This window comes from Schistocerca cancellata, chromosome 4, assembly GCF_023864275.1.
Source record: "Schistocerca cancellata isolate TAMUIC-IGC-003103 chromosome 4, iqSchCanc2.1, whole genome shotgun sequence".
Lineage (NCBI taxonomy): Eukaryota > Metazoa > Arthropoda > Insecta > Orthoptera > Acrididae > Schistocerca > Schistocerca cancellata.
The window spans coordinates 379636949-379651850 of record NC_064629.1 but is presented as its reverse complement, the minus strand read 5'-3'; the positions used below and the strand labels follow the sequence as shown (position 1 = coordinate 379651850).

The 14902-nt window shown below is 39.6% G+C and overlaps 1 protein-coding gene across 2 annotated transcripts in view; it reads left to right on the top strand.

The window, feature by feature from the left end:
• Positions 1-14902, top strand: part of LOC126183321 (terminal uridylyltransferase 4-like) — a 209638-nt gene that overhangs the window by 134078 nt on the left and 60658 nt on the right. For both annotated transcript variants that reach the window (XM_049925180.1, XM_049925179.1), the window contains 2 exons: positions 9976-10162; positions 10958-11108. In XM_049925180.1, the coding sequence (XP_049781137.1) occupies positions 9976-10162; positions 10958-11108 (338 nt within the window). The remainder of the gene's footprint in view (positions 1-9975; positions 10163-10957; positions 11109-14902) is intronic.

Genomic DNA, 14902 nt, shown 5'->3' with positions numbered 1-14902 from the left:
CATCTTTGTTTCAGTGTCTGCCATTGGGGTTTATTGAGCATACTGTGACATTCCCACTCTGATGTTACAAAAGTATGATGAACCGAGCAACACTTCTTGAACCTTATCTCTCTCTTCTGGTAAGCCTGTTTGGTAAGGATCCCAGACAGAGAAACAATTCAGAAGAATGGGCGGCATGAGTATTGTAAGCAGCATTGTAACTGAGCTGCATTTTTTAAGAATTCTTCTTATGATTCTTAGCTTGGCATCTACTTTCCCAGCAACTAGTTGTATGCAGTCATTCCACTTTGAATTGCTGCAGTTAACACCTAGACAATAAACCTTTGTGATTGACTCGTGATGATGCCTTTCCTGTAGTCAAATAATATAGGATTCTTTCATCTATTAGTGCTTATTTACATTACATTTGCTTATATTGAGTCAGTTGCCAATATTTGCACCAGGCATTGATAATTTCACTTCTTTCTGAATTCCTCAAGTTTTCTGTGGTGGCCCCTGCCTGTACATAATAGTCTTCATTGTATTTTCTTAAACATTCGAAGTAAGATTCTGTTGTGTTGTTAATGCTCAAGGCGTCAGAGTCTGCTGATTTATGTTGGTTTTTAGTTTCTTACTGAGAATTTTTCAGATAGTGTGTAGCAGAACTTCAGTTGTTGTAGATTTTGTAATATTAGTTGTACAGAAAGCAATATGTATTTGGGATCATCTCATATCCTGAACTTTAGTCTGTGTAAAATTTATATCTTTAAAATATTGATTCGATTCTTCAGTACCAGAGCTAGGAATTCTAGAGGGCTGTTAGTGCCCACAATAGTTCTGTCCAATACATTTCAGCTATGGTCTTAAAATGATGTAGTAGATATTGTTTGCTATATTTCAGTGTTCGTGACTAATATGGGATTGCCTGTTTCATGGATAGTGACAGTAACATTCTTATAGCAGTCAAAATATTTAGATAATACATCCCATAACAATCCCCTGTATTAGTTTTTCAGTTGTGATACTTCCTATTTAAGTGCAATGGAGTAGATAATATTCTCTCTATGAAATTCTCATTAGTTCAGCCATACTTCACATATAATCTCATCTATGATGTCAGAATTTGCAGCAGTGTAACATTATATGGAGTTGTATAATTGTAGAATTTTAACTGGCACTGATTCTGATATTTATAGAAGAAAATTTGATTTGCCTTTCTTGGTGTCCAACAATGTAGAATAGTGAGAAATTGCTTTGTAGACAAGTCTAGTCACAGTAATCAGGTTCTACAGAACCCAGTTGAAACTGTTTTTAAAATTATCTGTTTTACGAGACTGCATCTAGTGGCTGTTCTACACACACAATTTAATATTAGCGTTCAGCCATGTTATAAATACAGTTACGGAAGGGTAACCACTCACTCACAGCTGACAGATTTGTGATGCATAGAAATACAGAACAGAAAGTGGTATTCACACAAGTTTTCAAGCTATTGCTAATGTTCTTCATCTAGCAAAAGTGTGCGGTGGATGCGCTCGCGAGCCCAGAGAGAGAGAGAGAGAGAGAGAGAGAGAGAGAGAGAGAGACTCAAAAGTGTGAATATTGTTTTCTGCTACACATTTCTTTACGCCATCCATCAGTCAGCTATGGCTGCCTTTCCTTAATTTTACATATTATTCTATCCAGGAATTTCCGTTGTTGTTATTCAACCACATAAGTTATTATTCAACCAGAGCCAACTGATTGTCATTGTCGGGCTTTAAAATCACTACTACTGCCCACACAGCAAGCACAAACTCTAAATCTTTGGTACCAAACATGTCTACATCCATATACTGCTCGCCAAGACCACAGATGTTCGATATTGGACTCCAGTGCCTGTTAGTCACTGCAGTGTAACACTTGCTTATGAGTGCTTGTCATTGTTCATTTATTCATTTGGAACATCATCAAATTTCCTTTTGTATAGGGTAATCGCTAATTCCTCCATGTGCAGCTTCTGAGTGTAAAATTGTTAAATTTCCTTCATTTCCTTTGAGTGTACTCTCATATACCTGTACTTACCATCAGTTAATCTGTCATACACTACCCGTCCAAAAAGTTCAGAGATTGATTCTATTCCTGGTGTATTAGGGATGTCTGCACAGTGACTATGGTGGCAGTTGGAAACCACAGATGTGCATTTGATCAGTAAGTTGTGAGAAAGCAATTTTAAGTATTGGATATGCTGTTGTTGTGTGTCATTGTTACAAATTGTGTTGGAGTGACACTAGTAAATCAAATCTTCAAGATGTTCTCCAGAATATTTTGAAGAAGAGAAAAGTCTGAGGAAATTTTTGTCATGCCCAATTTGGCTCCTGAACAGAATCAACACCACATGGATTCCTGTGGCAACTTAATTGAAATGCAAAATGCAAACAATTTTTTTTCGAGAAGAAATTGTCATGGGTACAGAGACTTGGCATTATCAGTAAGAACTTACCACAAAACAACAAAGTGTAGAAAATCTCATGAAGTGTCAGTGCTTTGACGACATTAGACATTCAAGCCAGCATATTGCGCCAGTTGTGGAACATCCCAAAGGAGGACTTTTCTGACAGTTTCGTGTGGTTGTACAAATGTTCTTTGCCTGCACTAAAGTGGTGGGAGACTACGTAGAACACCTGTAGCAGTAAAACTACTTGTGGATACTATAGAACTTCAGATGCTGTCACAGTGCCAGACCACTTTCTGATACATCATATACAAGATTTCAACAGCTCAATTTATTTGAGCTTGTCACCACAGTCTGGTTGCGCCTAAAGATGTGCCTAAAACAGATGCAATTCAACCATTTGGACTTTCTGAATTTTTTAAATTGTCATTTGGTCTTTGCAATATTACAGTGATTTATTCATAGAATTTTGAATGATATGCCTTTACTTACATACTATTCTTTTCACTTCAGCATTGGTGGAAGAAGGCACAATGCATCTTTAATATTTTCTCAGTTTGGTGGATAAGTATCACCTAAACACAGTGGGGAAAATGAATGTTTGGAGAGAGAGAGATATCATTGATGCATTATCGTGTATCACATCAAGGAATTCCACCATTAGAAGAAAAAGTGAAAACAATATCAGAGACTTTGAAAGGCTCTTCAGGTTTGCTGCAGGATCCTAAAATCAACTCTATTTGATATTTAAGTGCTCCAGCTGTTCGTCATCTTCAAGAGAATGCCGCTTCTGCTGATGAGTCCCACTGAGAACTAATACGAGGCTGCAAATCAATGTCCTATATAGGCCTCCATACTGTACACAGTGCATGCACCATCCATCACAGTTGCTGGGGAGATGGTGCCACCCTGGTTGTTTTTTTTTTTTTTTTTAAAAAAACCATAATGTAACCATAACGTCCAAGACTGGAAGCATCCTATCACTTTCAACCTCTTTGACAAATTTAATGCTGGGATGAAGGCTGTTGAAGTGATCCAAAATTTTGTTGAGAGTATCACATTTATGTGGCCAGACGAAAAAGGTATCATCCATGTACCTCCATATTGGTATAACAAAAATATTAGGAAGTTACTGGGAAAGCAGAGAATTTTGCGCAGTTGTTTTAAACGTAGTCACTGCCCCGCTGACAAACAAAAATTATGCGAAATGAAAGCAGCTGTCAAAAGGTCAATGAGAGATTCTTTTAACGAATTTGAAAACAATATTTTATCTGCAGATTCTAAAAGTAACCTCAAAAAATTTTGGTCGTACATAAAATCTATGAACGCTACAAATAATTAAATACCTTCTCTTGCTGACAGTACAGGTAATGTAATGGATGATGATAAACACAAGGCCAAAATTCTAAACGTAGCTTTCAGAAACTCATTTATGGTAGAGGACTGCAGCACCATTTCCTCTTTCAATTATCGAACAAACGCAAGGATGGCTGACATAGTGTTTAGTGTATCTGGGATTGTAAAACAGTAAAGATCCTTAGATGCCGTGAAGGCATCTGGCCTAGACAGTATCCCCGTAATATTATATGTTGACAATGCTACAAATATAGCACCATTCTTATCCATCATCTATTAGAGATCATTGGAACAGTGGAAAGTTCCACGGGACTGGAAGAAGGCCCAGGTCATAGCAATCTATTAAAAGGGTAGAAAATCGGATGCACATAATTACTGGCCAATTTCACTGACATCGATTTGTTGTAGAATCATGGAATGTATTTTGTGTTCAGACATAATGACCTTTCTAGACTCTGAGAAGCTCATCTGCAGAAACCAGCACGGTTTTAGGAAACAGCGGTCATGCGAGACACAGCTGGCCCTCGTTGTGAATGATATACAACAGGCTCTAGATACCGGCTCCCAGGTGGATGCCATATTTCTCGACTTTCAAAAGGCGTTTGACTCAGTTACACACTGCCGCTTGCTCCAGAAAGTGCGCGCTTATGGGCTGTCCAATGACATATGTGGTTGGATAGAAAGTATTCTAACAGACAGAGAGCAGTATGTCATCCTGAATGGGGTGACTTCAACAGAAACAAGCGTAATTTCGGGTGTGCGCCAGGGCACATAAACGATCTGGTTGATGGTATTGACAGTGGCATTAGACTGTTTGCCAATGATGCTGTAGTCTACAGGAAAGTAGTATCACACAAAAGTTGTGAACAAATCAATGAGAATTTGCAGAAAATAAATGTGTGGTGTAATGACTGGCAGTTATCTCTCAATATTAATAAGTATAACCTACTGCGTATAACAAGGTGAAAATTCCCATTAATGTACGAGTACAAAATAAATGCCCAGTCTTTGGAAGTGCTAACATCTGTCAAGTATCTGGGTGTGACTATTCGGAATGATCTCAAATGGAATGATCATATTACACAAGTAACAGGCGAGGCGCACTCTAGATTGCGCTTTATTGGTAGAATCCTGAAGCGATGCAGTCCTTCAACAAAGGAAATAGCTTACAATACATTAGTTCATCCAGTCTTAGAGTATTGTTCGTCTGTATGGTACCCTTACCAGTTGGGTCTGATTCAAGAGATAGAAAAGGTCCAAAGAAGAGCGGCAAGATTCATGACTGATACGTTTAGCCATCATGAGAGCGTTACAAATCTCGTAGAAAGTTTGAAGTGGAATACACTTGCAGATAGACGAGACACTAAACAGAAGGGGCTGCTCACTAAATTCCGAAATCCGGTCTTCGCTGAGGATGTAGAGCATATATTATTACCACCAAGTTTCAAATCATGCAATGATCACCATTTAAATATAAGGGAAATTAGAGCTCATACTGAGGCGTTCAGATAGTCGTCGTTTTTCACTCATGCGACCCGTGAGTGGAACATAGGGGGGGGGGGGGGGGGGGGGGATGTGATTTTGCCGCGAATTGTGCCCTCCGCCGTATACCGCTTTACTGCTTGGTGGCTAGTGGAGTATATATGTAGATGTAGAAGCACATTGGTTGCAAAGCTGAAGTCCTCAGTGCCATATGCGTGAAGTCCTCCATAAATAAATTGGCGACTATGGGTGATAAAGGACTACCCACAGCCACTCCGTTCGGTTCAAAAACGTTGCCGTCAAATAAAAAATATTTTGATGTCGGCACATGATGACAAAGCCTCACCAATTCTCTTTCCAGTTTTCCACTAATCGTCTGGCCACATGGATGTAATGATCTTAACAGATTTTTGGACCACTTCAGCTTTCTTTGTCCCAGCATTAAATTTATCATGGAGGTTAAAAATGATGGGATGCTTCCATTCTTGGACATTGTGGTTTACAAAAAACCAGGTGCTTCTTTGGGACATAGTGTTCACCAAAATCCGATGCACACAGATCAGTATCTGCATTCTAAGAGTTGTCATCCACCATACCAACGCAGTGGTGTCTCTAGGACATTGGTATGCAGAACGTATGCCATTTCTGATGCAGACAGTTTAACCCAAGAACTAGCGCCTTTGATGGCCCCCTTTTTTAAGGAAAATGGATACTCCGAGAAGCAGATTCATCAGGCTACGGAGTTTGGACCATCACCAGAAGTGCATGAAGAGGAGAATAGATTGGTGGCCTTTATTCCTTATGCTGGGGGTATATCATTTAAGATTAGAAGAATTTTAAGGAGTTTTAACTTTAAGAGTGTGTTCTGTCCACTTTCCAAGATAAGGGCACTACTCAATTCTGAATGATGATTTGGGGCTTAGGAAGACTTGTATATACAAAATTCTGTGTCAATGGGGGAAGGCTTACATCAGCTGCTCGATTCGCACAGTTCATGACAGGTGCGTGGAACATAGTTGTCATACAAGGCTACAACAGCCAGAAAAATTGGCAATAGCAGGACATTGCTTAAATGAGGGACACCACATGAAATTTGATGAAACTGTGATAGTTGCCAACACTTCCGGATTTGGAACAGTGTCTATAAAGAGGTAATTGAAATTAGGTTGGTGGATAATTTAATTAATAGGGACAGTGGGTTTCCTCTTAGCAGAATGTGGAATCCTGTACTATCCTGCATCAAAATAGAACATTCTTTGGTGTGGCCGGTCCGAGTTTCCGAAAATCGTCTGAGTGCGATATATCATTGCTGCCGATGTTCTACAAAGGGTGGCGCTACCTGCCCAGTCTAGGAGGGCAGCAACCATGATGGGTGGTGCATGGACTGTGAACTGTTCGGAGGCCGATATAGGACGTCGATTTGCAGCCTGGCATCAGTTCTCAGTGGGACTCATCAGCAGAAGCAGTGTTCTTCTGAAGATGGTGAACAGTTGGATCACCGAAATATTGACTCGTTGATTTTAGAATCCAGCAGCAAACCCGAAGAGACTTTCAATACCTATTATGTCGGAAAAGCCTAAAAAGTCAATCAAAGCCATTCCTTGTCCTAAAATAGTAGCAGAACTTGTTTTTAGTATGAGTGAATTTCTACATTCACATGTTACTACATACTGCAAGAGATTAAACTACCTTTGTTTAACTTGTGCAATGATATAGGGAGGAAGGATAATCACCTTGTTCCATGGAACTGAGGGAGGTAGCACAGTGGTTAGCACACTGGACTAGCATTCAGGAGGATGATAGTTCAAACCCGCATGCGGCTATCCACACTTAGGTTTTCTGTGATTTCCCTCAGTTGCTTAAGGCAAATGCTGGGATGGTTCCTTTGCAAGAGCACTGCTGATTTCCTTCACTACCCTTCCATAATATTAGCTTGTGCTCTGTCTCTAATAACCTCGTTGTCAATGGGACATTAAACACTAAATTCCCCCTCCCCCTCTGTTTCATGGACCGATAGAGCAGACCAATCATTCAAGAAGTTAAAAGATGTAGCAAATGCAACTTGATTTGCTCATATACCTTAATAGATCTTCCCTTAATTTTGATGGTGGCTGCTTTGAACTATGCTGTAGGGGCTTCTCTACACCACTTGTGAGAAGGAACACCTGAACCACTTGCATATTTCTCCAAGTCTCTCACCAACACACAAAGTAGTTGTAGTGCCTATGATTGTGAATTTTTGGCAACACACTCAGCAGTCACACATGTTTGGTATCTTCTCCAAGGTGATAAATCATTAACAGTTGCCCTTAAACAGCACCCAGGATACAGCAACACCGAGGCAAATGCACCATCTTTTATTTCTAAGGCAGTTCACCACAGGTACTTGATACCTTCTTGAATGAGAGAGTATTCTTACTAATACATGTTCCATAGTGCAGACATCATGTTGCCAGCTATCATTTCATATGAAGGCACAAAGCAATGACCCAAACTGGCCAAAGATTTCAGACTCATGGTATCATAGGCAGAGTGTATTTGATTTGACAGTACTTCATTTTGCCTGCTCTGAAACAAGATATAAAGCTTCAGGCAAAAGTATCTGTTCACTCTCAACATGTTCATAACATACATTTCTAAACATACAAACAGGGCATGTGGAACTTTCAAAGAAGTTTATGGTAGTTTCTTGCGTATCTGTACTGATCTGGTAGGACCATTACCTTGCTCTCAAAGCTTCACCTATTTCGTAACAGTGATCGACAGGTTTACACATTGGCCAGGGGCAGTTCCACTGAAGGGCATTTCTGCCAGCATTCACTGTCATAATAGATTGTGTATTTTGGAGTCCAAAAAAACGTCACCACTGAAGGAGAACAGCAATTTGAATGTCAGTGTTCTCTCCACTCACAAATACCCTAAGTGTATGCTATGTCAGAGCCACTGCATACCATTCGGCATTGAATGACAAAGTTGAATGGTGTCATCACAACATTAAAGAGCAGCATTAAGAGTATGACTGGGTCGAAAACTTGTCAATGATATTAATGGTTCTCCATGTGGATGAGAATCCAGAATATACCACCACCACTGCAAGAATGACTTGCAGCTGATTTCTTTGATCCTATGCCAGTGGAGTGTCGCATTCCAGTTTTAATTTTCATTTTGAAGCAACACATAGCATCATTTAATCCAGTAAATGTTTGTCATCATGCTACAACATCTATCTTCATCCATCTTGAACTTACCTCTTCACATTTATCCATCAGACATGATGCACAGAGCAAACCTCTCCAATCTATCTGTAATGGACCATATCTGGTACATGCACACTATGAGAAATGCCTTGTTGCAGGAACACCTCAGAATCAGAACAACATCTTCATAGGCATGCTCAAGCCAGACTTCCTGCTCAGGAATATGAATCCCAGATCATCCACGTCAGCTTCAAGTAAACAACCAGCTCTAGATATCAAACTTCCAGAGTGTTGTCAGCCAATTCAATGAGTTATACATTCTGGTAGTACAGTGCTCTCACGAAAGAAATAACTCGGTGTGAACTTGAGAGGGACTAGTGTGTGGGGCTGCAAATGATGCAGCTGAAATTATGAACAGAAAGAACAGACTAACTATTTCAATGAGTAGCAATATTTTTAACAGACTTAATATTTCATTGCATTCGTTGCAGCTCCTCACCTAGTTCCTCTCGAGTTAACACTGAGTTACTTCTTTCGGAAGTGTACTGTTCTACCAGAATGTATAGTTCATTGGATTGGCTCATAACACACTGGAAGTTTGATACCTGGAGCTGGTTGTTTACTTGAAGCTGGCATGGGTGACCTGGGATCAATATTCCTCAGCAGGAAGGCTGGCTTGAGTGTGCCGATGGAGACGCTCTTCTGATTCTGAGGTGTTACTTCAACAAGGCATTCTCAGAGTGTGAATGTACCAGATATGGGCCACCAAAGATAGTATAGTTAAAATAATTATTTATTAGGAAATTATTCAGTTACATTTTTAAACTTCATGGAGCAATCGTGTAATTTTTATTTGGTTCCATAGTTCCTTGAACTGAAGCTGGAGATGATAGCTTGCATTCTTGCAACACATCGTTATTAGAAGTGAAGGACAATGTATGTAGTTACTAATAGCATTCAACGTACATATTACTGTTTAAAGCCAACTATGTCTTCATATTCTATGAGGAAATGTGCCTGGCATACACATATAATTGTAGTGGTCAGAAATATCAAAAAAATTTTGTCAAGAAAAGACTTCATATATTGCATAGGCAAAAATCATAATTGTATGATCAACAGATCATATAATGATTGATTGACAATCATAATTACTACTGGATAGTGTGTCACAGTGTATCACATACATCATTAAGACTGAATTATATTTTGTCAGTAATTATTTGGCATCTAATATTTAACAAAACTGAATGCTTCCTGCTCTCTTGTGTTGGTATTACTAAATTGTCTGTCTGTAGTTTTGGAATGATGTGCTATACTTACTGACCAGTGAGAGAGCAGGTTAATACTTAGTGCACCTACTGCTGTGGTTTAAGCAGTGTCATTTCCTGTAATGAAGCATGGGGGTACTGCACTGTGCATGGCCACTTATTTATTATTTGCACTAACAGAACTGCCAGAATTGAAAATAAATAATTTATTTGCAACATTTTTGATTTTTGATTTGTTTGAAATTTTGTTTTGCAGAGATGTAACTCTAAATGTTGGGTGTGAACTGCCATTAATAACATTCCGAGATAGAGAAAATGACTTCTCATGTGATGTTGCATTGAATAATACTGAAGCTGTGAAGCTATCAGAACTCTTGTCAAATTATGGTGCTATAGATGATAGAGTTCTTCCATTGGGCATAACATTCCGTCATTGGGCAGAAGTAAGTCGCTATACTGTGGATATAAGCGCTTGTATTATGTATGTCTGATGTTGCACTAATAACAAAGCTCTACAATAAGTCTCATTAATATAATATGTGCCATTGTTATATTTATGAAACTATTATTTTTGCTGGTTAGTCTTAAATCTCTGAAATTGTTCAGAGAACTGTTTTGGCTGCAACTGAATATCTCTAGGAAAGGGTATGTGACTAATTGAAATTTTTTAACACTTGATCTGTGGTAGTAATACATGGTTTACAAGGTACAGAAGCAAATGGGATTGCAAATGTTACTTTACAAAGTCAGAATCCAGATCACCCAAACCATATGCTGCTTCTTTGACTCAACTTGGGTGAAAACATCGTGCAGCAGGTGTCTATTTGCAATATCTGCTGCAATTCCTCACCACTTTGTGGTAATGTGGCTCTGAGCTGTGATACTGAATTGAAATTATTTATGAAATGTATGATCATACTAGTGTGTAACCATTTTCATGTTTGGGGTATTTGGACTGTATGAAAATTTGTTAAATTTTAAGAAACATCTTAGGCTATCACAGGGGGGTGGAGCGAGAGAGAGAGAGAGAGAGAGAGAGAGAGAGAGAGAGAGAGAGAGAGAGAAATATATTAGTGGTGGTGGTGGTAGTGGTAGTAGTAGTAGTAGTAGTAGTAGTAGTAGTTTACATTTCAAACACACTACATTCCCTTTACTGTGGTTCCTTTGACTTGCTCATCTCATGTGACTTGTCTTCGTTTCCAGTGCCATTTGAGAGCTATTTATTGTAAAATTTATAGGTTTGCAAACTTGCCAGTCAAGATGATGGTGGACTTCCAAAACATGCATTTGCTGTGATGACAGTGTTTTATCTTCAGCATGTCCAACCACCAGTATTGCCATTAGCACCCATTAGTGCAGAAAAGGGCAAACCATCAGAGGCTCAATGGGGTAAGTATTTTAACCAAAATGCATATTAATTTTCCAGGATTTACATAGCTCTGCAAAATTTGAAATCTGTGAAATCTGTTATGAGAGGGAAGATCAAATGAAATCAATCAAACCCTGTGTTCCCTGTGGGCAACAGGTTTCTCTCTTTCTCCTGTGTACAGTAGAAAAATACATTTAGACACAACCAAAGTACACGTATGTCCATATGTTGAACAAGCCTGCTAATTCTACATTCAGTACCCCCCCCTCAGTAGTTGCAAGAGTATCTGCAGTTGCTCCTAGATCTAGTGCTCTATTAGAATTTTTAAAATTATTTTTATTATTACAGCAAAAAAAATGAAGATAACACAGTGAAAGTTGGAGCTATATTGCAATTGCTGTAGTTTTCCCACAACTACTTCTGTGGACTGCTGTCACTGAAGGTGCATCTGTATGTATACTTCTGCAAACATGTTACTCTAACACACACATAAAAAGTAGAATGAAATATCCAGCAGGCATGTTGATTACATGGAAGAAAAAACTGATATTACTTCTCGTGACTTCTTTAAGGATGTCTCTCAAAAGTGACGTAGTTGCAAGTCAGAATAGAGTTGATGAGAATGATAGGATCTCTGTCTTTAGTTTGTGGGGATTTGAAAAATGAGATACTGCCGGTGTCATTTGACAATTTCCAGATTTCACCGCTGGCTTTCAGAGAGTAAAGTGTGATGGAAACTAAGTCTCAAAAAATAAGTTGATAGATGGAACCAGTAAACCACAGGAAGCTGATTAAGACCGAAAGGGAAAGACAAGAAAAAATAAATAAATAAATCTGGCTCTGAAATGTAAGCAGAAAGGACTGAAAGAAGCAGTTTTCTCTCATGCACATCCCCATACAATCATAGTGCACAACAAACAACAACATTAAAGCTGACCAAGTTGTTGTTTGATCCAAGTTTTAGTTTATTCAGCTTCTCAGTGAAATGTTGTGAGTCCTTTATATATGCATCAGTCTTTCCCACGTGCTTGAGCAGAAAGGCCAAATGTTTCGCCAGCTTACACATAGCAAGACGTTACCAGGCTCGTTCATACATGTATTGCCATGAGCTGTTTCACGTGGAATGTGAACTTCTATAAAGAGTTGGAAGGAGCCGCCGTGGGTAGTCCACTCAGTTCGGTAGTGGCCAACTTGATAATGGAACAGTCTGAAACACAGCCACAGGACTTGGCACCCTGTAAACCTAAGGTGTGGTACAGATATATCTGTGATATCTTCATTGTGTGGTGCCCTGGTGAGGAACAGCTTGGTGACTTCGTAACACACTTGAACAGCTTCCACGCAGACATAAAATTTATCATGGAATTAGAAAAGGACAAACAGCTACCGTTTCTAGATGTGCTGGTCACAAGGGATCTTGGAAACCTGGAACACAGCATGTATCGAAAACTGACACACATGGACCAATACCTGCACAGACTGTCAGATCACCACCAGAGCCGGAAGAGAGGCGTGGTTAATATGCTTGTAACATGAGCAAGACGACTATATGAGCTGCAGCACCTGGAAAGCGTTTGGTGGAGGAATGGGTACTCCATCAGCTACATAAGAAGCATCAGGGTGTCAAACACTCAGCAGAGTGAAACATTGGAAAAAGAAATGTCTTACATGGCATTTCAACCGTACATTCTCAGAGTGACGGACAGATTATAGTGTGCAAACATGGCATAAAGACTGCTTATGAACCAACAAAGAAGATTAAAGAGAGACTCAGATCGGCAAAGGAGAAAAGGGGCCCACTTGCAGTGTTGGGAATATAATGCATACTCTGTACATGCAGAAAAGTCCATATTGGAATGACTGGACAATCAGTCAATACCAGGATCACCAAACATAAAGCGGCAGGGCAGGTTGGGGCAGGTGGAGAAATTTACTGTGGTAGAGCACACACTGTGTGAGACTGAACCACAGAGATGCCCTTGGATGTTGGCATGCCAGGCACATATAATCTGCGGCTGCAAGCTCGACTCCAGTCCACCACCAGCATTGGAGGGTGAATTGTTGACAATGCCAGCCACATGTGCTGGCGAAACATCAGAAAAATCGTGAAACGAACATCAGTCGAAGAACCTAAGACAGAAGCCAAGAGGCAGTTTGTCAACAAGGGGCCATGAAAGCCTTAATAATTTTGTAGTATTTGAATAAAATTCTGGAATGTTCTGTCAGATTCTGATGGATAATAGTGTTATTGTGGTATTAAATGTCAGTCCAAATAAATTCATTTAAATAAAATTAATATTTTTGCATGCTGTAGTAACCTTCTTTGTTCGTGATTTGAGTATTCCCTCACATGTCATATCATAATTGATTAATTTGCAGGGTGACAGTTATTGAACTGCATGAAATAAAATCATCATAACTTCTGCACAGTTTGCATCAGGATGCTCAAACTGCATGGTTGGCCACAGGGCATGATGGGAATTAGTATGCACCATATGGTTTGGTTTAGCAATGAATCCCACTTTCATATGAATGGGTTTGTCAGTAAGCAAAGTTGGTGCATTTGGGGGACTTGAGAAACCGCGTTTCACAATCAAGAAGTCTCTTCTTCCTCAACGGGTGATTGTGTGGTATGCAATGTCGAATCACAGAATAATCAATGCAATATTCCTTGCTGGCACTATGACTATGGAATGCTATGTGAAAGTTTTGGAAGTTGATTTCATCCCCATTATTTAAAGCTACCCTCATTTTGTAGTACATGCAAGATGGAACTTGACTCCATCGAAGCAGGAGTGTGTTTGATGTCCTGGAGGAGCACTTTGGGGACTGCATTTTGGCTCGAAGGTACCCAGGGGCCACTGGCATGGGCCTCGATTGTCCGCCATATTCTACAGATCTGAACACACATGTGACTCCTCTGTGTGGGGCTGTATTAAATACAAGGTGTACAGCAATAACCCCAAAACCATTAACAGCCATTCAGGAGGTCATCGACAGCATCGGTCTTCCGACACTTTAGTGGTTCATGAAGAATTTTGCTATTTGTCTGCGCCACATCATCGCCAATGATGGCAGGCATTTCGAACATGTCCTAACCTAAATCTAAATATCAGTAGTGACATTTATATGTTGAATAAAGTGTGTGACTGCTGTAATTGTAACTAATTTATGTTCTTTTCGTATAGATTGATAATTGTCGCCCTGTATGAAAGAGAAAGTGGCAACTTGATTATCAGAATTTCACTTAACTGAAAGATTCCCCATGTGCACAACACCCCCTTCCCCCACCCCCTCCCCCACCCCTTCCTTCTCACTCACTGAATCGGGTGACAGTTTTCATTGTGCAGGTACTTCTCCATTAAAAAATGTGTGTCTGCCATACAGCAGCATAGTTCAAGAAATTTACAGCTCGAACACAAAAGAACTGGTAAAGTCTCTAGTTCACACGGCAGACATACCTTAAATCACAGGTTGCCATCCAAGACTGGGAAGATGCTACTGACGAAAATGTGTCTTGTCCTTTTGTATACTTCCGCTACTATCTTACAGGAAACTGGGATGCCTTCAGATCCTGTCTGGCAGACTTCCTCTGTACTTAAATCAACAACTGTCTGGAGCTTGTTGATCTAAGTCTTCTCAGTTCCTGTTAGAGTGGTTGCTTCTGCTCAGCATGTAATGTTTCCTGGGGTGCAAAATAGATACTTATCCATTTAAAAATTGTCATTCCATCTACATGTACTGAAATACTTTATCGTAGTGTTGTAATACTAGCCCATGCAACAGTCCGTAATATTTTAATGCATGCACATTG